The 27375-nt window shown below is 45.5% G+C and overlaps 2 protein-coding genes across 3 annotated transcripts; one reads left to right on the top strand and one right to left on the bottom strand.

The window, feature by feature from the left end:
- Nucleotides 1-487: 487 nt before the first annotated feature.
- CST7 (cystatin F) lies at nt 488-6270 on the top strand. The gene is made up of 4 exons (XM_054290573.1): nt 488-563; nt 5207-5379; nt 5625-5741; nt 6178-6270. Exons 1-4 carry the CDS (start codon nt 488-490, stop codon nt 6268-6270), a joined length of 459 nt encoding a protein of 152 aa, XP_054146548.1.
- Nucleotides 6271-13539: 7269 nt separating this feature from the next.
- Nucleotides 13540-26535, bottom strand: APMAP (adipocyte plasma membrane associated protein). 2 transcript variants are annotated; one of them, XR_008483979.1, is made up of 10 exons: nt 26382-26535; nt 23403-23519; nt 22792-22907; nt 21443-21535; nt 18123-18239; nt 17450-17624; nt 15914-16048; nt 15364-15556; nt 14934-15121; nt 14306-14388 (listed from the first exon to the last, which is right to left on the bottom strand). XR_008483979.1 is itself a non-coding variant. In XM_054290581.1 (9 exons), the coding sequence occupies exons 1-9, from the start codon at nt 26471-26473 to the stop codon at nt 14179-14181; spliced, it is 1248 nt and encodes a 415-aa protein (XP_054146556.1). In that variant the 5' UTR covers nt 26474-26535; the 3' UTR covers nt 13540-14178. The 2 variants fall into 2 exon arrangements, 1 of the variants encoding a protein (XP_054146556.1); XM_054290581.1 differs by lacking the exon at nt 14934-15121 and having other exon boundaries at nt 13540-14388.
- Nucleotides 26536-27375: the final 840 nt, after the last annotated feature.

The raw sequence follows: 27375 nt of genomic DNA, 5'->3' as shown, positions 1-27375 counted from the left end.
CCCAATCTCCACATCAGGGGAGGCAAAACCCTGGACCCGTCACCTCTGTCAGGTGTCCACACTCAGATGCACAAATCCAATTCAAGAGCCACATCCCCAGGGCTCATTAACTGTTTCTTAAATGTGAATTTTCCCCATGACCCTTAAAGCACATGACAGTAACTCTGCTCACCCCCACACCCCTTTCCAGTGCTGTATCACATGTATTTGTCCACGCTGTTGCTCTTGAGGATCACAAAGCAAAAGTCCCTGTCTCATGCAAGGCTGGCGCTGCTGTCACCAAGCCACAGCTTCGCGGCTGGGCTTCGAGGTATGTGGTCATCAGCAGGAAACAAAGCCTGCATCAGAGCTGTGACGATTCAGGGGGTTTCAGGGTGGTTTTTTTCGTCCCCACCAGCCAATAAGAGCACTCACAGAAGCGTTTCTCTGGCAGGAAGCAGGGCAGTGACTCCTCGGGCAGTGGGGCTCCTCTTGTGGAGCGGTGGAGATGGCAGTGAACCTCCCCTGCAGCCTCGCTGCACTTTGCTGTTTGGCACTCTGGAGCTTCACCGGGACTTCAGGCGGTAAGAATGGGAAATAATTGCTGTTTTCCTTGTGGTTTACGTTCTGTGAGTGGTGCTACGTGGTGCTGTGGTAAGTAACAGCCTTTCTCCAGGCGCTGCAGGGCTCAGGCTGCAGCTGAAAACCCAACTGCTCCAAAGACTTTCTCCTTGTGTAGTGAACCATGCTGTCCAGGGATGTCATTTAGGGGCTTTAAAGTCAATTTATGGTTTTAACTCATTTGTCAGTGTTTAAACTCTGCGTGACCTTGATTATTAAATCTAAAGGCTGCGGGTAACAATCTGACTGCTAAGTACAGATGGACACTTGAGTGCAGATTAGCTGACTTTTAATGAAGCATTAACCTGTTTCATTTCTTTCTTTGCTGAGCAAGGGAACTCTCTTGATTGCAGCTGGCCTTAAATCTTTAGAATGGGAGCTGCAGACATGAGTGTTTTTCTCTGAAGGTTTTGGTCCAGTACTACTGAATATATTTCAGCATTACTTTGGTTCACATATACAGAAAGAACTCAGGGATGGTGTTGGGTCAGCCAGTAGCTTTTTTGTTCTGCTGTGGTTTCCTTTGGGGGCTGCAGAGGCATGCAGGAACTCTGCCACATCTTAAATGTAAAGATAAAGCCCTAGCCTTGCTAGGGGGAGGAAGTTTTTAAAGGAGGGAGAAATGGGGAGGAGGTTTTCGAAGCATCTGGTGGGGAAAAAAAAAATAATCAACACGTTGCAATCTGTTTTTGTTTCACTGCAGCCTGGGAGGGAGCAGCCACAGGAATGATTGCTCTCTCATACTGCAGGAACAAGGTCCCCAAAGCAATCCTCAAGGAGGAAAGCACAAGAGAGAGCCTCTTAATGTAACATTCAGCTCATATCTGCAAAACCAGCCCTTGTTTGCTTAATAACAGATGGTTGCCAGCTAATTTTGAGCAAGCAAAGGGTTTAACCCTACCATTGCCCAACAGAAGGAGCAAGAGGAGGGCTGGCTTTTCCACCTCTCTCTTGACATTTCCAAATCCAGGAGCAAGGATGGGCTCTGAATATGAATGCTCTGCTCCTGAGCATCTCTCCCTAGAGCAGCAAGAGTTGTCTGCTCAGACTGTGAGATCACACACCCGTGCCCTCTGAGGGTGGTAGGTGCCTGGCCAAGTTATGCTGTGCCTCTGCTCCCACACAGCCTGGATGTCTCAGGAATGGTGGCATGCCTAGAGCCCTGCAGAGCTATCTGCCCTCTGAGCCAAGGCTGCCTTGTGTGTGCCTGGAACGGGGCCATCACCTCACACAAATTCTAATTTGTAGGAAATGGCACTCAAGACAAGCCAGAGATGAAATGGTCAGAAAAGGCTGCAGAGAGAAAATCAGAATTACAGGTACCTCACACCAGAGAGTCCCTGGGGTTTGGAAATAGAGTGGTGCAAACTATTCCAAACACTGAAAGTGATTTCAGACCTGTGTTTGCCATGCAGTGACCACCTTGAATGAGAATGAAAGCACACAAAGAAAACCAAATCCTAGCCCTAAAGAATCTGAGAGGAAAATGGTGGGATAAAGATCTCTCATGAGGGCTCAGTAGATTTTATACCCACTTTGCTCTGGTGTGGGTAGTTTTCAACACCAAGTTGTATCAAGTGAATGAGGTAAAACACCCAGTACCCCTTAGTGAAAGCTGGGGGAGAAATATAACCTATAACCCATCCCCTACTTACAACACATGGTATATTGAGTCTACCTGTCTACAACACCTGTCCAGCTTGCTCACCTCTCCAGGTGATGCATTTCAGAGGCCTGGCCATGTGTGACACTGCTGGATTTCCCAGCACTGGAGTCAGGAATGAGGGCTCTTGGACTCCGACTCTTGGTTTGAATAATGCACATAATAGTTTTCTTTCCTTCCACACAGTGTGGTTTGAGCCAGTCTCATTCACCCCAGGCCTATAAAAGACGTCACCATGACTCAAGAGGTTCTCAAAAGCCACAAAAGGACCTTGTGTACAGATTGAAAGGGGCTGTGGTTATCACCCCCTTCTGCAAAGAACAGTATCTGATGTCAACACTGCAACACCTGACTTTCCAACAGGTGTGAGAGCAGATATTCAAGCAAGGTGCTGGGGAGCAGCAAGGAGAGCCCAGGGCAGCAGCCTGCTCTCAGCCTGGCAGGATGTCCCAGCTGCTAGGTGAGCTCAGGAAAAAGCTGGTTCCTACAGCTGTAGGGTTGCTATTGATGGCACAGGAAAATCATGGCATTTCTGGGCAACAGGACAGCTGGCCTGGTGGGCAAAGCAAGGCCCTGCTCTGCCTGGAGCTTCATTTCTGCATGCAGACAGGTCCTGCATGGCCCTCCTCAATCACCTGTGGATGCCAGTGCCTTAAACCCCTGTGAAAAGTTTTACCTATGAGCTGAGCATTGGGTGAGGTGTGCTTGCCTGAGAAACACCTTTGTTCCAAGGCTGGATGGTCACAAGCTTCTGTGACTCTTCAATCCCACCCTTGCTGCAGCAAGAAGACACCATCCCACAGAGAATAGGTGTCGCCACATTTCTCCTTACAGGGAAAAGCAAGGCACAATTCTTCCCAAGAATATTTCTGGGATTCACATTCTCTGAACCTCAAAGAAAGGAAAACACAATTCTTATCATTTGCTGTGCTTGTGTTTGTGCAAAAGTAGAATGCAATATGGAGATGGTTTACCCAAAGTGTTGGTGTTTTGTTTCCTTGGCCTGTCAGGGCCAAGTGTGTGTGTGTGAGTCAGGACTGTTGGGTGACAGTCACGAGATTCAGTGCAGAGTGTGAGCAGAATTGAGTGCTTGGCAGGTTCAGTTTAGATGTAATGTAACATAGATGTAATATAGTATAGAATAATATAGTGTAATAAATTAATTAATTAGCCTTCTGATAAGATGGAGTCAGATGCATCATTTCTCTCCCTTCGTCGGGGGTGAAAATATCATCGATAAATAGTCTTGGGAGATACAAGTGGATTCTGTTGGGTGAAAAAACACCACAACACTCGCCCAGCACTGGCTGCACACCCATAGTGCCAGCACAGATCAGAGGCATGGCACAGGAGAGCTCATCAGCTCCACAGCAGACACAAAGCCACCTGCAGAACTTCCACTCCTCTCCAACACATGGCCTGGGTCTCTCAGCTCCCACCTGCAAGAAAGTACAGGGGTCATTAAGGCAGCTGGGGTGTCAGCCAGGAAGAGAGATGGATTTGGACATCCTTGGGTTGAGGAGAGACGTGGAATTGAGTCTCTCCTTTGCAGGTCAAGGCGTAAACCCTGAGCACTGTTACAAGTGAGTGCAGCAATTAACACCTGTGAGAAGGACGTGACAGTATAAGTAGGATGTGCATAAGCAACATGTGTGATAAATTTTTGTCACCTTCCATGCCGTTGATGTTACATAATTCTGGTTTGGCTGTTTTATTTTTTTTTAATAGACTTCAGATCATCAAGCTGCCCCTGCAAACTGGTTTAAGTGCACAGCCTATGCTCTGTGCAGCTGGCTGGGGGTGAGAGATCTATCTGTGAAAAAAAGCTAGAGGTGATAAAAAGCTTGACTTTCACAGCAGATTGAATACATCCTCTGTGTGTACACCTGTGCGCACAAGCACAGCCATGCACGCACACAGGGTCACGTCCTGCACCTGCAGCCCTTGGCATTGGCTGGATGGCACCTTCTGCAGGATTGGGGATTTTCTTCCTCTTGATTTCAGAAGTGGGAAAATGGAGAGGAAAGGAAATGTAAAAGGGGGTGAAATAGTGACATCAACTGTAAGGTCTGAGCTTCTTTTAAATGATGGAAAAATAAGCGGTGCGTGGGGAAAGAGCTACACAAGCAAGTAAAAATATACAGTAAATGGTTTTATGAACTGCTCTAATGTGAAAGATCATGGGTTAACTCCCACATTTCCCAATTTCCCTTTCCTGCACACCTTGCTTCTCCACTCCATGACCTTGGTAATAATATAATTGTTTGGGTTAGAAGGGGCTTTAAAGACCATCTACTTCCAACTGCCCTGCCACAGACAGGGACAACTTCCTCTAGACCATGTTGCTCAAAGCTCCACCTAACCTGGACTTGAAAGCTTCCAGGGATTAAACATGTACCAGTGTCTTACCACCCTTTTTCAGTGAAGAATTTCTTCCTAACATCTGAATCCCTCTAACATAAAAACCTCAAGATGCCATCAAAGGTTTAAGGGTGGGATGTGGGATAAAAACTTGCATCTGTAAGATAAGGTATGCAAATTAAGAGCACCAGGACTCTGGAGCCAGTGTTTGATATATTATCAAAACTATACTGCACTCTGAGCAACATCTGACCTATCTTTACAAGCAGTTTCAAAACTGGTCTTTCTATAAAGCGGGAGTTATAACAGAGACATTGAAATAGTATATGTGATACTCTGGCTTCTTCTGAGTGATTTTGAGCTCTGCTTTCACTTCTGGCAGCATCTCTTTATGTCACTTCATTTCCTAGCACTGTTTCACCATTTCAGTCATATAAATGAAAACTACTTTGTAATGGATGCGAGCAGAGACCTCCAAATGCATTGGATGAATAAAAGGGTTTAGGATTGGTTCAGAGGGCTGAAGCTCCCACCCTTTCATGCCCCTGCTGTGTTTTACCCTGCTGTTTGGTGTTGTTTCAGGTTCACATGTTACACCACCCCACTCAACCATAAGACCTGGCTTCCCTGTGCCAGTGAGCACCGACAGCCCCGAGGTGCGCAGGGCCGCTCGCTTTGGGGTCTACAGATACAACAACAGCTCCAACGACCTCTTCCTCTTTAAGGAATCACAGATAAAGCAAGCCATGGTACAGGTAAGAGCAGCAGGCTCCTGATGGTTCTCCAAACCATCTTCTAACTGACCCTGCTCTGGCATATCCAAGGCACAACATCCCTGATCCTCCTCAGGGCTGCTGAAGCTGTTTCCTATAGCACTGCTACACAGGAGGGCTCTGCGTGGGTGACACACTGTTCCCAGCTGTAGCACTTCATTTCTAGCCAAAGTTCTGGCATCTCTTTCCCCTGCCCTCACTCTAAAGGAGGAAACTGCTTTCTCTAGATAGTCAGAGGGCTGAAGTACATGCTTCACGTGGAAATCAAACGCACCGTGTGTGAGAAGAGGGATCACCCCAGCCTGGACAGATGTCACTTCCAGAGGGAAAAAAACCTGCAACAGGTATGTGTTCCATTTATTTGGGGTGCCCAGGAACTGCAGGGGATTCTTGGTCACCTCTAGCTGTACAATCCCTTTTAGAGCAGCTCTGCTTCTCCTCTGCAAGCCAGCTGGGGTGAGGCCTGGTTCTCACCTTTCGTGCATCCAGGGCCAGCTCCCGCCTGCAGGGAGTTGAAGCAGACACATCCACCTGGCCCATGCTCCTGAGTGACTGAGGAGAGTGTGCAGAAATAAACTAGGTGCTAAATAGCTTTCCTGGGTGGGAAACACTTTACACAGGCTTTCCCACTAGACAGGGTCACTCAGCAAACAGCACTTTTCCTAGGATAAAGTGGGCAGACAAAAGGATGCTGTTTTCTCCTGCCCCATCACAGCCTGCAATGCTGAGATCAACCAGCAGACACCTGAACTTTCTCACCTATTCCCCTTTTATTCACAGATGCTGAGATGCTATTTTGAGGTCTGGATAACACCCTGGACACACAAAGTGCATATCCCTGTTGCCCACTGTCACCAAGACCTTTCCCCATGAGAGCCTGACTTCCAGAGAATCTCCTACCCTGAGTTTTTCCTTGCCTGAACTGCTGAGGTCAATACTGAAGAGGGGAACAGCTGTACAGAACTGCACAGAGCTTTCCTCTCAAAGCACATGGTTGTTTTTTCCTTGAGAAAAACACTCAAAAGACAAGGCCTGCCTTAACTGAATGTCTTGCTACCCAGTTGTGTATCTGTTTTTCCAAAACTAAACTGCACATGAACACGTGTTGTCATTCATTTGCCATCCATCCTCTGGCTGAATTTCCAAGCACTCCCAGGAAGCTCTGCTGCACTTGTTTTGTGATGAAATTTCACAAAGCCATGATGGAAACTAGTCTAAACCACAGCATGAGTGAATACAACACTAGGAAAGCTTGACAAGAGTGGGGTGGTTTGCCTGGGTATACATAAACACACACACACACAAGTTTTAACATTTTCCATTGCCAGGGAAATGGTCAGACTCATCTGTCAGGAAGGCAAGAGGTAGAGCTGTTCTCTCTTTTTTTAAGACAGAAGTATGGATAAGGATGTCTTGAAACACAAACATCCCAGAAATTACTCAGTCCAATGAGTGCTTCCACCTTAATTAAAGCTAAGCTACGCTGTGAAAGGGCATCACTGCAAATGCCAAGGCTAATAAATCTAATCATATTGCCAAAGAATAATTCTGAGGTTAAACAGCATAGTTCCATCCAGGTTAATACACAACATTTAATCTCTGGCAGACCACAGCTTATATTCAGGTTCAGTACAATGTGGTCTTCTCTAGGTGGGCATCTACCATTCCTTCAAGTCTTCACTCTTCATCCATGGGCTAATTATTGCTTACAGTGGACTAAGGTCCCTATTGGGAAGGATTTGGGCAGCTGCTGCCTTAAAACAACCATCAAGTCTGAGCCCATGATCAGTCATACACAGACCAGCACTTCTAAATGGGCAGGGCACTTATCTAAGCCACAAAGAACACTTTTTTTTTCCCACAAATACTAATTTTTTTCTGAAAGTTGTTGCCTTTCTGCAGCAATATTGTAACTCCTATTAGCAGTAACACTCCCAATTTCATCCCTTTTAACAAGCATCCAGTCAAGAAAGGCCAGTGAATGGCCTGGCTCCAAGGCAAGGTCTGGGGATCTCCAACCAGATTGTATTAATAGTACAGCTGAGTACCTGCTCCAAGTAATCCCAAAACTGGCCAAGTCTCAAGTTCTGCTTCAGAAATACCACTTGTGATGAACAGGTGGCTCAGCAACAGCTCAAATTCAGCATCCAGTGCTGGAGAGGCAGCTGTGCTGCATCTTATCTTTGGGAACAGCAGTGTCTTGGCTGGGAAAAAAAAAAAGGCAAAAAAAGAAAAAAAGCAGTGCTCTAAAGAAAGCTCCAGAAGGGCCACAAGAGGATGTAATGTGATGCTACATTCAGCCACCACCAACAGCCTGCTGCCAAAGACAAGGAGAAAGAAAGTCAGCAAAGGTGGCTTGGGCTGTCCACAAAGCAGGAAAGCCAAGCCACAGCTAAGCTTGTAGGAGAGCAGAAGGCAGAAAGAGCTGCTCTTTGCATCTCAGAAGGGTCGGGAATGGTCTCAAGCCCTCTTCTCCTTCAGCTGCATGCTTCACACAATCCAAGGGCTTCCAACCAGGCTGTCAGCTCCAGACAGGCTGGGCAGATCCATGTTCCTTCCTTCAGCCTGCAGGACAGCCTGGTGTTCAGACCAGATGTCATCTGCCTCTCACATGCCACCAAGGGGGCGAGCAGGCAGCACGCTGTCACTTCAGGTCTGTGCAGAGATGCATGCAGGCAGTGAGCATGTCACACAACAGAGTTCCCTGTGTGACTCCCCATGCCCCTGACACACAGTGCTTCATCTCAGTCACCTCACCAAGCCAATTCTCCATCTGCCACAGCAACTAAAGTTAAAGCCAGGTGAACTTGGCACCATGCAGGCTGACAAACCCAACAGGCTTTTGCTGTTCTCCCAAGGAAAATGCAGCACGACTGTTCAGAGCTCTCCATCCAAACAGAAAAGCTCCTGCTGAGGAAGACAGATCAGCCTTATGTTCAAAGCTGCATCCAAGTGCCCACTGTGACACAGAATTCCAGCGTGCTTTACAAGGAGAAAGGCACACTGGAACTGTAGTACCCATCACCCCCTCAGCTATGGTAACAGAGCTTTCATCAGCAAAGAAAGGAGCAGAGCTAAAGTCCACTGAGCTCTTTGCATCACCCCAGAGCACTTCACTTAGGGAGGATTTGGGTAATTAAAGAGGAGGACACTGCTGGCACTGACCTAAAGAGCTGCAGCTAAACACCACTCCATCACAATGACATGCAGCAGTCAAAATGCCAACGTCTCTGCCCTCTGCATCTTGCTTACACCAAGGTTAGCAGTTCCCCAACTCACTCCAAGGAGTTCATACCCCTCCAGACCTTGCTGGGTCTCCGACATCTATTTCAGGTTACAATGGCAAGTCAGTGATATTTTTAGTAAAGATTTAGGGCATGAGGTGAGAAGGAAAACTTGTTTCTGCCAGCTCTGTATGTTGAAGAAAAACAGGAACAATCCCAGCAGTGACATTAATGTGACCGTGTTCACAGGGATCTCAGGATGAATGAAGAGACTCAAAGGATCTGACTCCATGTTTCAGAAGGTTGATTTATTATTTTATGATATATATTACATTAAAAATATACTAAAAGAATAGAAGAAAAGGTTTCATCAGAAGGCCAACTAAGAAGAGAATAGCAAAGAATGATAGCAAAAGCTTCTGTCTTGGACAGAGTCTAAGCCAGCTGACTGTGATTGGCCATTAATTACCAACAACTCTATGAGACCAATCAGAGATGCACCTGTTGCATTCCTCAGCAGCAGATAATCAACGTTTACATTTTGTTCCTAAGGCCTCTCAGCTTCTCAGAAGGAAAAATCCTAAGGAAAGGATTTTTCATGAAAAGATGTCTGCAACACATTAAGAGCTCATGGGACAACCACAACCTGAGTTTTAGCAGAGCTTCAGAGTGGCCAGTGATCCTCAAACAGAGATCTGCATTTGCTCAAAAGCTCTGCTCTGCAAACATCTCCTCTCATACTGCCACTTTTTAAATTGCACAGGAAACAAACTGCCTGCCACCAAAATACGAAGCATTGCTGGCTGACAGGCTTCCCACTCTGCACTCTCCTGACACCAGCAGCTCCACATGCAGGACCTGGGAGCTCTGCCTGTACCACATGCACCCACTTTCACAACCTGGCTGACTTCCAGAGCCCACTGGCAGCTGGGGCAGTCACAGCTCCATGGAACCAACACAGGGCTTAGCTGGCAGCAGGCAGATAAGGAGACACGAGAGCTGCTGACTGTGAGGAAAAAGCCTTCCACACACAGCTAACTACAACAACTTACTGCTACATTTTTCAGTCTCTGCCTCAAAAAAATCAGCATATGAGCAAAAATCAGCTGCCCCCTGTGCTCATTCTTTTGCAGCACTGTTTTTAAGCAGGCTGGATGAGAAGGCCCAAGTGTCAGCATCATCAGATCCCTGTTGTGATCACTGAGCAGACAGAGCCAGAAGCTTAAGAGGTCATTATCTCACCTGCAAAGTTTTTACAGGCACAAAGCAGACACAAATTTAAAGGAATTTAAAGATTTATGCAAAGACTTTGCAATCACTTTCATCAGCTGTTCACACTGAGAAACCAACCTTTGCATAAAAGTGTCAGGGGCACACAAGTTATGTTCCAGCAGTACAGAAGTTTGCTCCACACAAGAAACAGGGCAGTTAACTGTGCAGTAACATTTTAAACACTTTCAGCAAAATCTTCTTGATACTTGTGCCCTGCAGAAACATCTATTCCACCAACAAAGCCAAACAAACCACATTTTTTAAATGCACAGATGTGGTGCACTCCAGCTCAGTTCCTTTCCTTAGATACTTTTACTGCAGGGCTTTACATGAAATCAAAAATTTCTCCAGGCCTTTCAGGAGACAGGGCAACATTCTCTCATATGCCATAGTCTGTCCCAAAAGAAACTTGGGTAAGACACAGGAAGCAGCCTCAGGTTTCTCTGGGAGTTATGCAAAGAGGACTTCCTCCTTTTTTAGGGAACCACAGCTCCTTTCTTCTACCACCAGAACACAATCATGCTCTGAAAAGACCTTTGGATTAAATGCTCTTTTATCCAGTAAGACTTCTCACACAAGAGAAGAGCTAGCCTCAGACCTGCAGAGGTGTCATGTTCCTGCACTCACATCATCAAAAGAGACTGGCTGGCTTTTTCCAAGCCTGGCTCGTTCCAGGTTTCTCCTTGCTCAAGGCAGGTGTGTCACCATCCATCTGCAATCAACACATCACTGACTCAGCCCCTGTGGAAGTGGAATGAGCCTGTAAAACCAGTCCTCACAGGAGCATCAAGACTTCATGCCAGTTTGTTTATTCCACAGGCATTTTAGTGCTGCTGCTTTACTCTTCCATTTGAAAGCCAATCAAAAACTAGAGATTTTTTTTTAGAAAAACATAATTTCTAGAAAAACACTGTTCTTAAGCTCCCCCTATGCTGAATAATGAGACCTGTGTGTCAGCCAACCTGTTTCATCTGGTTTTTACTACAGATCCCCCCACTTCTGCATACCAGGGATGGATTATAAGGATCCAGCACACCACCAGGAATGGGAGCCAGCTGAAATGAAGTGTTAAGGTTCTTATGAGAAATGGAACACCAATGGCCTGGTTAAGCAGCCTGTCACCATGAAAAGTTTGTTGCTTAGCATTGTGCCATTACAGCTGGGACTTTACAGATTCAGAGAGATTTAATCTCTCACACTGAATAAAGCCTGTCTGAGCAGCCTGTACAAACAGAGGGAGCTTATGGGGTACAAGTCCAAAAAAAAATTAACAGAGAACTGCACTCTGTCCAAAGGTTACTTGGTGAAATACTTGGGCAAATAAATCACTAGTGAGAACCGTGCACCAAGAGGCAAAGCTGTGCTTGCCCCAAGGGTGCCAAAGCATCGGCAAAAAAAACCCCAACAACAAAACAGCACAGCAGATTTGCTTTTCCAACCCCACCTTGAGATGCCATCAAGTTTAACCTTCATACGCCACCAGAAGAGGACCAACAGCTGCAAGGGCTGGCAGGGCAGTGCTAACAGCTGGTGCTGAAGCAGCCCACCCTGCACTGGGTTTTCCCAAAAAAGCAGCCCTGCCCTGCACAGGAACAAGTCAGCCTGATCCAGTCCTGCCACAGGGCTGCTGCAGCCTGGCAGGAACACAGAGCAGGGTGACAGAGGCACTGACAGGGAACAGTCGTTTTCATTTGCATAGCCCTCCATTAATAGAAGAGCAGGAGGCCATTGAAATCTGGCAACATTTTTAGCATCATCTTCCCCTTTTCTGGTGCTTTTTATTATATATTTATAGCACATCACTTTCCTTTCCAAAGGTGAAGAAGTGCAGCAATAGTGTAAATTTAGGTTGGATTGTCACCCAGTGGCAGAAAAGGAGAGAGCAGCAAAATCTTCAATTCCAAAGTATCAATGCACTAAACCACACAGCTGCTGAAGCAACCCCTTTAGTTCTTCAAGATGCAAAAGCTCTTATTTAAAATTATAGTGTGCTTTGGGTTGAGTGGGACCTCAAAGACCATCAGGGACACTTCCTGTGAGACTGGGCTGCTCAGAGCCCCCTCCAGCCTGGCCCTGAGCACTTCCAAGTGTGGGGCATCCACAACTTCTCTGAATAACATGTTCCAATCTCTCTGCTCTGTGATCCTCCCAGGCACAGAGGTGAGACTGACAGGCTGCAGTTCCCCAGGGCTTCCTTTCTTCCTTTTTTTAATGGGGGTTATTTCCCCCTTTTCTAGTTGGTGGGAGCTTAACTGGACCACGACAACTCCTCAAATACAATGGACAGTGACTTCACCCACCAGTTCCCTCAGGATCTGCAGATGAATTTTAACAGATGCTGTGCACCTTCATGTTCCTCAGATGATCTAAAATGTGATTTACAGTGGGTGACCCTTCAGTCCCCTAGTCCCTGCCTTCTCCTTTCTGCACCTTGGGCAGTGTGGCTGGAGCACATCCTGGTGGAGAAGGGGCAAAACACTCACTGAGCACCTCAGCCATTGCCATGCCTCAGGTGATCAGGTCTCCCCTTTCCTTCCAGAAAGGGTCCTCGTTTTTCCTACTGTTCCTTTTTATCACCCACACACCTGCAGAAGCTTTTCTTGCTGTTCTTGATGTCCCTGGCCACATTTAATTCTCTCAGAGCTTTATCTCCTCTAACCTCCTTTATCTTTACCTTTATCTCCTCTAACCTGATCCCTGGCTGCTGGGACAACCTCTCTGTATTCCTGCCAGGCTACAGCCCCTGCTTCCACCCTCCACAAGCCTCCTTTTAGTGTCTGAGCTTGTCCAGGAGCTCCTTGTTCATCCACACAAAGCCTCCTGGCATTTCTGCCCAGCTTCCTCTCTATTGGGATGCATCACTCCTGAGCCTGGAGGAGGTGATCCTTGAAGACCAACCAGCTTTCTTGGCTCCTTACTCCCTCCAGGGCTTTATCCCATGGTATTCCACCAAGCAGATCCCTGAAAGTGCCAGTCTGCCCTCTTGAATCCAGGGCAGCAAGTTTGCTCTGCACCCTCCTCCCTGCCCTGAGGAAGTTGGAATCCAGCACCTCATGATCCCTGCAGCCAAGGCTGCCCTGGAGCTGCACATTCCCCCTCCTTGCTGGTGAGCACAAGGTCCATCAAAGCCCCCTCATCCCTGGCTCCTCTACAAAACTTGAGTTCTTGTCTGGAATTCCTTTGTGCTGCCAGCCATTCCAGCCACAAAATGTAACAGCACAGGCTTTCCTTTGCAAAGCTGGCAGCAAAGCATTCTTCACATTTATCAAGTAGAGTATCTGTTAATAGAGGAAGTCCCTGGACGTGCATTCCAAAAACTGCCACCAAAGCCTTCCTCATCCACCAACAGCAGATTTTACAGGTGCTATTTGAGTCCACATCCACCTTCAGACACCAATTTTCCCCAAAATCTTTACCAGTTCGCCATAAAAAGCATGTTGAAGAGGATTCCTGCAGCTAGCTCTCTTCTCCCTGGAATGGTCACATAGATAATGAACAGGAGACTTTCAGGACCTGGTAAAACATGGAAGAAATACTACAACAGTCCTTTTGAGACCCATTGGAACTAGTCCTCAATAACACAGAAAATGCAAGTTTCATTCATCATTTGACCTCAATGCTATAAAGAAACACAGGAGTCCACAGGTAATGATCCAATTTGATTCTGCATGTTGATTAACAGTTAATTGCAATGTCTGATGTTACTTACACAGGTTGGGACTGAAGAAACCCAGTGGCATAACTGGATTGCTAGGCATGTCCTGGATGTTGCTGCCTCTACCACAGCACCGTGGTAGAACATTAGAACATGCACTGTAATCGCTCCTGGACAGGAGGCACTAAAACAGAAATTAACACATGCAAGCCACCCTCTTCCACCCAAATCACACACAATTAAACTCCATCCATCACAATTCCTTCCAGAGTAAGAGGACACACAGTTGCATGAAAGGCGACATGATGGTGTCTGTTCAAGATGATTCCAAACAAGGCTGGGCACAGGAAAATCAGTGGATTTCCTTGGAGCAACAAAGAACTGAATGAAGATGTCTCCCATAGTCCTCAGATGTGAACAGTAATACAGGCCAGCCCCAGAGTGTGAGCAGTAAGCCAAGACAGAGGACAGGTACAGTATCTCTTCCTATTGCCACAGTGCTGCTGCACCGTAACAGTCTGTCACTTTTTGTCACACTTTTTGTCACTTGGTCACACACTGCCTCAAGCTCATGCTCCCTCTGCACCTCTGGAGCAGCACAGGACAGTGGCACTCATCATGGGCAGGCAGTTAGACGTGCTGGAGATCAAGTCTGCCAATGTAGGGAGAGCGGAAGGATCCCAGGTAGAGGTGCCCGTCGTGCTCGTGTGCCTCGCTGACATAAGCCACTGTCACCCCAGTGGGATCATGGAAGCTCCTTTTGTAGGCTCCTGTCTCACTGAGTTCAACAACAAGGCTATATCTGGGCACAAACTTTGTCACAGTTTCCTGACTCAGCAACTGGAAGAAAAGAAAGAGAAAGAAAAATCAACAAAAGGCTTTGCTCTCCACAATCTGATCTCAGACATTTACACAGGCAAAGACCACTCCACGCTCCTCAGAAGCAGCAGCTAAGAACACAAGGACACATTTTGAGTGAACACTCTTACACAGGGTTAACACATCAATATCTGTAAAGCCAATTGGAGGAGAAACAAAAGGATCAGCAGAAGCTCCCTCTGCTCCAGAGGCAGGCTGAAAGGCTGCCCACACAGGAGACAGCAGCTTGCTCTGGTGCAGCTGATGCCAGGCTCCCCTCAGCATCACTCAGAGCTCCTGCACTGCACCAGGAGAGATAGGGACAGCACAGACCTTGTTCAGCTGGAATGAAATCCTAAGCACTGCTTGCTCTTTTTTATTTTTTTGAGGACAGAAGTGTTTTCAACTCTTCGCATTGTTTAAAAAGCACCATGCTGTTTCCTTAGCCCTTAAAAAAACCACATTATCCTTGCTCATCCTAAAGCAGGGTGACACAAAAACAGGCAGAAGTGAACCAGAAATGTCACCTAACACCATCCACAAGGTGCACACTGTCTCCTAGGGTGCCTAGGGCAGGCATGGGAACAGCTCACACTTCCCAAATGCTCTTCAGACACCTGGCAATAAGCAGTTTAGGCACTTCAGGTGAAGTCTTCACATATCCAAATGAAGATCCTGTCTTGCTGCATGGTTAGACATAGTCTCTTTTTCATTCCTAAGATCAAGATGGAAGGCAACTTAAGAGATGTGTACCTGCTACTTAAAGAAGCAAGTGTTAAATTTTACTATTAATATATAAAGGTTGTTCTACCAGGGGAAAGCAACAACAGTTTTAACCACAGCTCCTAATGTTTTTTAAATCTTCCTGTGAAGAGGAAGAAACAAATATTTATCACTTCCATTCCTCTAGTAAAGGTGATATTTTCAAAAAAAATTCTTTTTAATATTTTTTTTTACCTTGAATATCATCCTTTTAATCCATGTTTTTTCAGATAGGAAGTCCAACCAAGAAAAGCCAGGACTGGGTCTCACAGCTGCCATAGCTACCCAATATCCTCCAGAGCTGCTTAACCTGATATTGTCTGGAAGACCAGGCATATTCTCAACAAACATATCTGCTCCACCTTTCATCAGCCCAGACACATAATACCTGAAAAGTACAGATAATAGATTAGAACATCTTAACTCAACCAGTTTAAATAATAAATGAGAGTCCCAATATTTAAAAAATAATTTTTTCCCATTATTTTGGTAGAGGGAAATACAGCACCGCCCCACACTTCTCCCCAGGAAAAAAGCCAGCTTATTCCACTGTGTTTAAGGAGCCCATGATGGAAAGATTATTCAACCCAGATGTTTAAAGTGAAATAAAAAAATTAAGTTTTAAGGAAGGTCACCATCTTTGTCATTTTTAACCAGGCATAACTTAAGTGTAGGGTTTGTCATTCCATTCATTTATTTAAACAATCCCTACATAGATTAGTAATAATTCCAAAGTCATACTCACCTTCTGATTCTAGCCATGGTTGTCTCCTGCACCAGGACAAAGTCTTCTGCAGGAGAGAGCTGCACACCATTGGGAAACCTCAGCCCCACCATTAAGACTTTCACTTCTTTTGTCACTGTGTCATATTCAAGGAGGCTGAAAAAAAAAACATTTTTGAGTGAAGATGAATATTTATGCATCTGTGTTTCATTTTTCAGGCATTCCATCTTTTTTCACATGCACCACACTTAAGTTAAGAAGGCAGAACAGCCAGGAAATAACAAGGCAGCATTCATGAAGGATTTGTGCTGAATGCAATGCTAACACCTTTTAAAACAAAGCTCCATGCCAGTCCTCTTGAAGAAAAAAGGGCAATCTCATTTATTTTGCTGCAGGTCTCATTAGCAACACGCACAAAATTCCCTCACCCTCCCCTGTGCAGTGCAATGTTTACATAGGTGGGTTTATAAAAAGAAAAAATGTGAAGATCAAGGAAGTGGTGAATTGCACTCCTACAGCTGAGCTGACAGCAAGTGAAGTGCCTTGGTGTCCTAGGGTGATGTTATGATGCTTGTACCCCATTTGTGTGTTTTGTTTATGCTGGATATTATGTTCTGTGCTGTGACAGTGTTTACAGGGGGTCCTGGATGAGGGAAGAGATGAGGATCTGACTCCGTGTTTCAGAAGGCTGATTTATTATTTTATGATATATATTACATTAAAACTATACTAAAAGAATACAGGAAAGGATTTCATCAGAAGGCCCGCTAAGAATAGAAAAAGAAGGAAACAAAAGCTTGTCTCAGACAGAGAGGCTGAGCCAGCTGGGCGGTGATTGGCCATTAATTAGAAACAACCACATGAGACCAATCACAGATGCACCTGTTGCATTCCACAGCAGCAGATAATCATTGTTTACATTTTGTTCCTGAGGCCTCTCAGAAGAAAAAATCCTAAGGAAAGGATTTTTCAGAAAATATAATGGCTACACTGTGCCTTCAAGACTGGCTCTGAAGAGTGAATGTTTTGTCTTGGTTTCTTATCAGCCTGCTCTCCCATGGCTGGTGGGACATAGAGATGGGGCAATACATATTGCTGCTTTTGCCTTTTGCTTGGTTTTTGCTTCTGCTTTGCTTCTGCTTTTTGCTTCTGCTCATTAGTTAATTTAGCTAAGCAGCCCAAATTTTTCCCTGGACTGTTTTTCCTTTCCTTTCCTACTCAAACCTGCTCTGGACTGGGACCTGGAAACATTGAGAGTTTGCACCCTGTGGTGCAGCTACCCCAGCACCTGAGGGACTGATAATAGAGTGACCACCCCTAAGAGAGACTTTCTGAATTTGTCACCTTTTTCAGAGTGGTGCCATCTGGTATTGCTCATTTTGTGTGCTGGGGGTGCTGTGCCTGTTAAATAAACAGGTTCTTTCCACTTCTCTCTGAGGAATCCTTCCTGAACTGGTTGGAGGGAGGGGCTGTGTGGGTTTGCTTTCTGGAGGGGCCCCCCTTTGGAGGTTTTCTCCCAAATTTGCCCTAAAGCAGGACAGGGAAGGAGATACTTGCCGCCCATCATCTGTGCCTTCCATTAGCAGGAACAAGTAGTCTCGTCTTTGCCATTTACTGCTGGAGTCAGTGAAGTAGATCTTCCTCCCATCCCTGGTCACTGTAAGATCGTTTACAAATGACAACTTTTGGCCCTCTATGGGTGTTGTGGTTGACACAAGCATCTTTGTTTCACCTGGATACAAAAAGAAGGAAAAAAAAGACCCACAATGTAGCCACACCAAAATGCATCTCTCTTTACTTTGTGTGGATCTGGGTTACAGGGAAGTGAAGAGCTTCTCACTACCACAGTGAGATCAAGGCAGAAACAAAAGTACAGCAAACATGACAAAAGGTTTTCTGTATCAATCTTTTTCTTTTCCTTTTATGAAAGCCAAAACAGCTACAACAGAGCTCTATTCATGGATCCTAGGATACCAATTTTAACAACAAAAACCATGTAACACCAGAAGATAAGTCACTGGTAGCTCTGATGCAGACAGCCAGACACAGAGAGGAAGTGATTGCTACAGGGAAATAAATATCAAGTTCTTGCATGACTCATTTCACCCAGACAGCTTCAAATCACTTCACAAAAAAAGACAGACATTGTTTTGCCTGCAGCATCTGGCAAAACTGCAAATGAAGCCCAGATCTGTCAGTGGAAGAAAACTTTGGAGCAGAAAAGTCATACCTGTATCAGGATCAACTTCATAGAGTCCATAATAGGCATCTGCCACAAACAGGGTGTTATTTGGCCCCACTCTCATGCCAAGTGGTCTTCCACACGTTGGCTCATCTCCACGGCCTCCTAAGGAAACAATTTTAAAATGGTTTTCCAAACAGAAATAAATACAAGGCATTCAGGGTGCCTACACAGGTGTGTTGGGTCTGGCTGGGATGAAGAGCCCTCCCAGTGCTGTGCTTTGCACAGGCAGCTAAAAAGGTGTTTTGGTACTGCTGAGCAGGGCTGGCACAGCATCAATGCTCCCTCCAGCAGGCTGGGGGTGGGCAAGGTCCTGGGAGGGGACACAGCCAGGACAGCTGGCCCAAAGTGACCACAGGGACATTCAATGCCACATATGAAAGCTAAGAAAAAGGAGGAGGAAGGAGAAGCAATTATTATTTACATTTGCATTCCTAAACAAACTCTACACGTGCTGCAGCCCTGCTTCCTGAGAAGCAGTCAGGCATCACTGGCTGATGGAAAATAGAGAAGAAAATATACATAAAATAATAAATAAAATATTTGAGGTTTGGTTTGGTTTTTTTTTTCCTTTGCTTGCACATGTGACCTTTAACTCAAACTGTGGCTTATAAAAGCTCTATGGCATACATATGGCACATACATTCATTTAAAAATGATTCCTACTTTACTAGGTGGGAGTGAAGCAGGTATCCCCATGTTGTGTTTTCACTAGTCTGGAGATCATCATAGAATCTGTCAGGCTAGTAACTAACAGCTGCCCAAGGTGGGGTAAAATCAAAAAATTGGATTTAACAAAATGTTTTTTCTCCAAAAGAAGCAGTTGTATGCAGGTTGGGGTGTATGTGTGATCTGTTTTTAGAATTAAATAGCTTTTAAATTAAAAAACCCTTTTTGTTCTGGAAAGGTCCAACATTGTCATGAACAGCTAGTTTCTCAAGACAAAGGCACTGAAGACTTCTATATGAGGAGGAAGGAGAATTCTGCAAACCTGAAGAATTTAGATAAATTCAAGGAGATATTTGTGTCCTGAAGAGCTAAGAACTTCAGAACTGAAAACCTCAGCAAGAGAAATTTTGCAGATGGCTACAGCCTTTCCACTTCCAAATTCAAGGAGCACAGAAGTCCAGGGTCCCCATTACCACTTTGGCCCCAAAGAACCAGGGCAGCACATCCTTCCCACCCCTCCCAAGCTGCTCAAGCCCAATGGAAATGAGGAGAAAGGTAATTCTTCACACCCACTCCCACCCACATTCATGCCTAAATCCAGTTTCCCATCAGCTGTCCTACCAAGGCAGTTCTACTTATCAGGCAGCCAAGAGAGTGCTGCCAAGTCAGCCCAGAGTTTAATCACGTGAGAGTCTAATCATGTCTAATCATCCACATAAAATTACAGAGAATAAATGATGGACATGTCAATGAGAGCTAACAGGGACAGCAACAATTCCTGACCTTCATTTCTAACTGCCAATCAGCACAGGCCTGCAGGACCTCAGATGAATTTCTGTGTCATTGCCCCCATCAGTCCCAAACAAACACCTCAGGTGAGTTTCTGTATCATTGCCACAAACAAAACTCCCCTCAGTCCCAACAAACACCAGCCAGGCTTCTCAGGCTGCCCAGGCACTGCTGAGATGGACATTAAGCTCCCCACAGAGATGGTTCTGTAATAAATAAGCTGCCACCAGTTTTCCTCACTCAGTTCCAGAAATCCCATTAAATGAAGCAAATAATTTGTTCAGGAAGAGGTGCAGAATTCCACAAGAAATAGCTGCAATTTAGCAGTGAGAAAACAAAAATATCATGGCCAATGCAGGATCTCTAAGTGCAGCAACAACTCCCACTGTGCTTACAAACACAGGAAGGGAAAGAGGCACAACAAAATGCAAGGTAAAATTCCATAGATGGGGGAAAGTGATATTCATTTTCAAAAATATCTAAGTAAGTCGCTGTCCTGGTAACCCAAAAGAGGTGTATTGTATTCCATATCTTCCCTACACCAACCTGCCCAAGATGACTGCTGTCCCTTTGGAAGCCAGGAACTGGAAGAAGAGAGCTGGGTGACCTGGGGTCCCTCTAAAAGAGAAGGAACAGGCACACAGAGCTCCCCTGTCCTCCCCAGGGCTTGGCAGCAGAGGCTGCAGCTTTTTTTGGCCAGGCTGCCAAGAAAGCTGTCTGGGGCAGGTTCTCTTGAGTCAGGCAGTGCAAGGCAGGTTTGTTTATCTCCAGGCTTTGGAGGATTCTGGAACATCCTTCTGGTTGCTCAGTTTCTGGGCCACGGAGGAGGCTTCCTTCAGATCTTTTTTTGCTGCTGCCACCCAGGACAGCTCCACCAGCACCATCCCCTCTCTCCAGGAGTCCCAGCCACTGACCCAGTTCCAGCTGCCACTGTCAGGAGAGCTCCTCTCAGGTGGTGTGGAGCAGATGGATCAGCAGCATTTCACTGGTTTTGGAGAGGATTCTTCTGTTTTGTCCTTGTTCCCTGGTGGCTGTTGTTTGGGGGATGAGGGGGTTCTGTGATCATGGAGGCTTGGTTACTGTTTTTCTTTGTCAACAAGATTCAGCACATTTGTATCTAGTGGTTATTACTGTTATCTTGGTTGTTGCTGTTTTATTTTTAGTGAACTGCTATTTTTTTCACTTACATCTCCTCACATTCATCTCTCCTTATTGGTGAAAAAGACAAGGTTAAAAATACAAGGAGAGATAACTCATTGTGGAGTGTCCTGTCTGTATAAATGTTTTAAACCAAGACACTTTCCCACTCACAAATTAGCTTGAGTTCACTCACTCACACTTGTTTAGAAGTCCTCAGTTTTTATGAGGTGGCCCTTCAGCTCAGAATCTTGGTGACTTCAGCTTTCATAAATATTAGACCAAGTTGCTGCCCATTTTTTTCTTAAGATAGATGCTTTTTCTGAATGGACTAACAGGAAAAGGAATGTTATTTGTGTTGCACTTCACTCTTGTCTTCCTCCCAATGTTAAGATGCAGGATCTTCCACCAGCACATCATCCACGGTGAAGGCCTGGTAGTCAGGACACAAAACCTCCTTGCATTCTTAAATTTTACTGCTGGAAACTGTGTGCTTTGCTATTAAAACCACCCATTTCCATTCTTTTGGCCCTCTGTTCTACTCTTCCTTCCAATGTTCCAATATTTTCACTCATACTTCACTGATACAAACACATTAATATTTCTGCAGAACAAGATGTGCACCTGCAATCCAGACTGAACACAGCTTAACCAACACATGCCCTGGACCCAGACATTTTCAAACACACTGTGCTCAGGAGCTGTCAACTCACCACAAGGGCCATGGCCAATTCTGGCTATTGTTTGTATTTCCCCATCTTCAATTTTGATAATCTTCCCATCTGCTGTCCCAGTAAACAGAACATCTGCAAAAACAACCTGTGTGATTAAGCTGATCACAAAACAATACTGGCAAGCATCCTTCTACTAGCATGGAGTAGGGAATAAGGAGAACTCAGCTCATTTATTCACAGAAAACTTATTCCCAGTCTGGTTGATTATTTCACTCATAGGTCAGCTGTCCCTTGCAGGAAGGTTTCCATAAAGAGTTTCCAACAAGACTGATGAAACCAGGCAACATAAAAAATAAATAGCTTCAGGCAATCCCTTTAGCACACTGTTAGCAGATACAGGTAAGAAAGTGTAACCTGAGGAAAGAATTTACAGTAGCTTCTTGCTGGGTAATGTAATTTCTTACAAATATTTTACTAATAAATTAGAAGATAAGTGGAAGGAAAATAAATTATATGGCACCTACTGAGCACCTCTTGATCCTGAAGGATGTTTCAGTAGGGGTTAAGAGTATTTCCAAGTCTTACCCCTCTTTCAGGAGGCACAAGAAACAACTCCTGCACAATGCTGGGCTAAACTACGAGGATCTCACGGGATTAGAAGGACAAGGAACTCTTTAAAAAATTGCTCAGAGGTGGCATGGGTTTGTGACTTGGGAAGAACCCACCTGCCACAAGAGAAAAGTGGCACCTATGTTGGTTAGACTTCTTGCAAGAAGAATCCAAGCTTTTAGAGTTATTAATATGGAATATGGGGGAGTTTTGAATATGGGATATGATATTGTGCAACAGCATTAAAATGTAAATAAGCTATTTATCAATTTGAGATTTGTTTCCTGTCATAAAAGCAAAGACCAACACCACAAAATTCAGCTCACTCAGCAGCAACGAGCTTTAAAAGAACAGGCAGTAGGTTCTAAATATTAATTCCCAGTTAAGAGGAATGTCCCAAATGAAAAATGGGACCACTTCCTCCACATGTAAGTAGGCCCTGACTACACTGCTGATGGTCTCAGTCCTGGAAGACAGGGATTTCTAATGTGATAACAAGATTTATTTCAAACACATGAAAGAGGAGAAAAACTAAACATATACATAGGAGAGATTACATACAGAGAAAAGCAGAGAGCCAAGCCCAACAAATCCTAGAGAAAGAGGAGAAAAACTAAACATAGCATAGACAACCTAGGTTTTTCTGCATAACACAATAACTTTTAGAAAACCTGCACACTGAAAATAACTCCCAGAGTTTGTTATCTGAGGCCTGCTGCTGAACAAATGGAACAACATTTAAAGAGCCTTCTTTAGAAGCTGTTCTTGTCAGTGCTTACCCCCAATATTGACAATGGACTCTGGTCCAACCAGCTGGTTCTCCCACAGCCGCTCAGCTTTCCGTAGCTTGGTGTTGGGCTCTAAAACACCTGTCAGGAGGGGAGGCTCCTTCAAGCTGCAAAACAGGAGGAGCATGTGATCCTTTGCACAAAATGCAAACATTCTTGAGCAACATATTTAATCATTTTTTCCCCCAGTTTGCCAACTCCTGCACACCTGACTTACCTTTACAAAAAGCATAGTTCAAAAAGTGTTGCAGCGGCTTGAGCCCTTGGCCCTCAGTGAAAATGCAGTTCTTGTCTCACAGAAGGCAAGAGTGCACCTGTGTAATCACAAGCTGCACTGACAGCTTGGGTAGCAGACAATAATTTTCTAGATTAATGATTAAAGAAAGTAATTCAGCTCCTTCCATGATCAGCAGGGACACACAACTGCACATTTCTGGCTCAGAAACAGACTGGGTGTGGATAACATTGCAATCACTCCCCAGTTCCTCAATCCAGACAGAACCACTTGGCACTGATAGCTCTTGTTTGCTGAAACAACAGCAGAGCATACAGGAGAAGTCAGGCTTGCAGAACATTTGCTTCAAAACAAAACAACCTTTTACCTTATGGGCTGAGGCTCTATAGGACAATCCAGGAGAACAGTCACTCCAAGCAGGGGCACAGCCACGGACACAGCCAAAGTCAGGAAGGTGACACGGAACACCTTGCTGCTGTAAGTACTGCCAAAACCAAACAAGAAATAGGATTAACATTGTTTTCAGATACAACAGTCCTTAAAACATCTGTAGCAGCCTCTTTTCTTCAGAAAAGGAAACAGGAACACTTTTGCACAACCACCATCCTCACCTTCAAGGTCCATTTTGAACATATTAGGATAAGAGAAAGGTCTCAGGATACTGGCATAAAAGGCTGAATATTTTTATGTGAAAGTTTCATTCATGCTACAAGTTACAGCTGACTAAAATAAAAACAAACAAACAAATAAGCCAAACCAAAACTAACCACCTGAGAAACAGGATATTTTGGTTGTGGTTTGGTTGATGCCTTTTGAACTTGATCTTTAGTTTAGGTAATGGTTTTGAATAAAAACTTCCCCTAAAACAACAAACACAGAAGAAGCTAAATGAATGGCTGCTTAACTTAGTGAGCACTGGTTTGAAACTCAAACCCCAGAACACAAAAGCAATTAATTATTTTCTCTTTACCCATTAAAACACACAATAAAATAAGTAAAAATTTCTTCCACGGGAGAAAACTGCATTTTGCTCTCTACAAGTTTTAGAGGAATCAATCAGGCATTTACAGGGAAAAGCAGAGAGCCAAGCCCAACAAATCCCAGCCTAGAACTGGGAAAGCAGCACATCTAATTTTAGCTGTTCTGAACCACTCACTGGCCCAGGCAAGCCAGGCTCCTGACAGGACCAGTCCAATAAAGACAAACAGTGCCTGGTGGTGCTGCACTAATCCCTGGACCTCTTCCACTGTTTTGTCCTTCATTAGTCAATCCAGACAGCAGGGAATATGAACCACTGCCCAGAGCACAAATATCCCAACTGGGCAGCTACACACATGCACTTGTACTGATATCAGCATCAAGGTAACCTTTGGGATTATCAGTGAGAACAGCAAGGACAGAACAAGGCAACAGGATTTAGGCAGGATTTAAGCACTTCCAGCTTTAACAGGAGATGTCTTAAGGAAGCAAAAACCTCCCAGTCTGTGTCTCCTTGGATCTGGAATCGAGAGTAGGATGTATGCATAAAAGGCAATCCCCAAATTTACAAAAAAATTTCAGCCTGGTCTGTCCACTGTCCTTCAAGAGATGAAAGCTCAACAACGTAAGGTTAAAATACTGTCAGCACCTCTGTGATAGCTGAGAACAGCTCACAAAAAAGGAACTGGGAATGAACAGGAACAGAATGGGAACTCATCTGCCAGAGCCAACCTAATTAAAGCTCCTAAAAGATTAAGTAAGGACCATATTTCTGATCCTCAAGCAAACTTGCAAGGAACTGACAATAAAGGAAAAAAGGCAGGAAGAATAAGGTGACAAGCAAACTCACACTTCAAGCCTGCAAACTGCAAGACCTAGTTTAGATACTGCTGAAACCACAAAAATTTAAATAAAACACAAAAGCTTTACAAAAAAATAAACTAAAAAGTAATCTACTCAGAATCCTTCTTAATCTGCACAATATTGAATAGTGACCACTGTCAAAGTCACTGGAGAGAATCACTGAGGTAAAGGTCCACTAACAGTGAAACAGAAAACCTTAGTCAATTGTGTGTCTGTGATTAATTAACATGGCCTGCAGCCACAAATCTCAATAAAGCAACTTACCAGGACTCCAGCTATAATTACAGCAATTCAGTTGTTACTACAACTAAAAAGCCAAGACATTAAACCAGCTCTTGAAGACAACAGTAAACTGGCAAGATGGGTCACCAGAGCCAGGAGGCCAGGCTGCCTCATCCCCTGGGCAGATTAGCTGCTGGGCTGGAAAAGCATCAGTCCTCAAGAGTTTCTGCCACGGCCAGAAAAAGGCCAGGCCCAGGAATTTTCTCCATACAGAGCAGCCCCAGTGAATACTCTGGGTCAGTGATAGAGCCCTAGAAATTCAACTGATTTGAGCACCAAGAGAGGCTGAAGGCAGGAGGAGCAGCCTCTCAAGCTCAGAGATGCTGATGCTCTCCTCCAAAACCAGGGATGGACTGCAAGCCATCATCCTTTCATTCTCATGACCCCGAAGGGCAGAGATAAGAATCTGCAGAGTACTCAAATCAGAAGAGCTGTAATAGGTGAACAAAAGCATTACAAGTCATCAGGCACCTTATGCAATGAAAGGCAAAGCAAACACTACCACTCCCTCATTACAGCTACTGCCTTTAGTCACAATGAAGTGATTTTGTAAAATTCCCGAGCAGAAAATTGTAAACAGAATCCTTGTTTAACTTAGCCACAAACAGACTGTTTACTAGGCCAGACACGTGCAGATCAGCCGAAAACTCGCAGATTACGCTTTAAACTATTACCAACACATAAACACCCTAAACCACAATTATACAGGACTCAATCACACCCACAACAAACCTGCACAAGCCGCGCTGAGATAACTGTTATTGCTTGTCTGGCAAAAGATAAACAGGAGAGGGGAAGAAGGGAAAAGAGAAGGGAAGGGAAGGGAAGGGAAGGGAAGGGAACACAGGGGAAGGCAAAACCCATTTTTTTGTTGTTAAAAGCCGTTCCTGCAGGTCGGCAGCACACGTGAGGCTCTGTCCCAGCCCCTCCTCACCGTCAGCCCCTCCAGGAGGAGCAGAGCTCCGGGCCGGCACCCGCGGGTGCCCAGCACCAGCCAAGCCGGCAAACCGCGGCCCCGCTCCGCAGCGGCCCGGTGCCCCCAGTGCCCCCACTGCCCAGCCCCGGGGCACCTCCCAGCCCCTCCGAGCCCGGTCCGCCGCTCCCCGGGCCCGGCCGCGCCATGCGGGCGGTGTGTGCGCCCTCCCGGGCAGCGCTCCGGGGCCGGGCCCAGCCGCGGCCCTGCAGCCGCAGCCTCACGGCGGCCGTCCCGCCCGGGCCCCACCTGCCCTCCTTGGCCTCCTGCGCCGGGCTGTCCTCGGTGATGACCTGCGGGCGGAGCGGCCGCCGCTGCCGCAGCCCCTCCGCCTCATTCATCCTGACCCCGGGCCCGATCCCGCGGCCGCCACCGCGCACCGGAACCGCGGCCCCGCCCCTCAACCCAGGCCCCGCCCATCACTCAGACCACGCCCTTCAGCCTGTAACACGCCCATCTCTCAGGGGCCACGCCGCCCTCAGGTCCCCGCCGTCATTCCCGCGGTCGTTCTCCAGACCTTGGGATGGCACAAAAGCTTCACAGAAAGCCCTTGGCCATGATGGATGCTCCACATGTGCCAGAAATTCTTTCCTTCCATAGGAAAGTTTTGGTATTTTTGTCATTTGGGTACACTGCCATGTGCAGTGTGGCTCTCACTCATTCACTGGGCCTCAATTACAGGCGTTTTTTGGGATTTTGATGTATATCTGAGCTTTTTAAACAGATTTCACTGGCAGAACAATGTTTCCTGCCACCTTTTTCTTTGTAACCACAAGAAAGGCACAGCCAACTTTCCTCTATAATATGAAAACATCTCCAACAAAAATAATGTGATTTTCTGATTAACTAAACTTTTACTGACTCTCACCATAGTAAAGTTGCTTGGGTTTCCTTTTCCTGATTGAAGCCAAGGTTCAGCTTCTGACTAAAGCACCTCTGAGTGCCATGAGTGGCAGCATTCAGGGCAACCTCCTCCTGATGTCCAACTCCCTGCCAGTCCAACAGCAGGGAGGTGGGAACGTCGACATGGGAATGTGCTCAGTCAGTTTTTGAAAGCAACTGCTTGTGAAAAATGCCAATCATGTGCCTTTAAATTTTTAAAAGTTTAATAGTAATAAAATGGTTATAAAAATAGCAATATAATTAGAGTAATAATAATTTGGACAATTTGGATTAGGACAATATGAGACAACAGAAACAAAGAGTTACAGACAGTATGGGTACCTCTTTCTGGGCAAAATAA

This window comes from Melozone crissalis, unplaced genomic scaffold (genome assembly GCF_028551555.1).
Source record: "Melozone crissalis strain CALT ecotype California unplaced genomic scaffold, PUWL_Pcris_2 ptg000081l_1, whole genome shotgun sequence".
In the NCBI taxonomy this organism is placed as follows: domain Eukaryota; kingdom Metazoa; phylum Chordata; class Aves; order Passeriformes; family Passerellidae; genus Melozone; species Melozone crissalis.
This window is presented reverse-complemented; position numbering and strand designations above follow the sequence as displayed.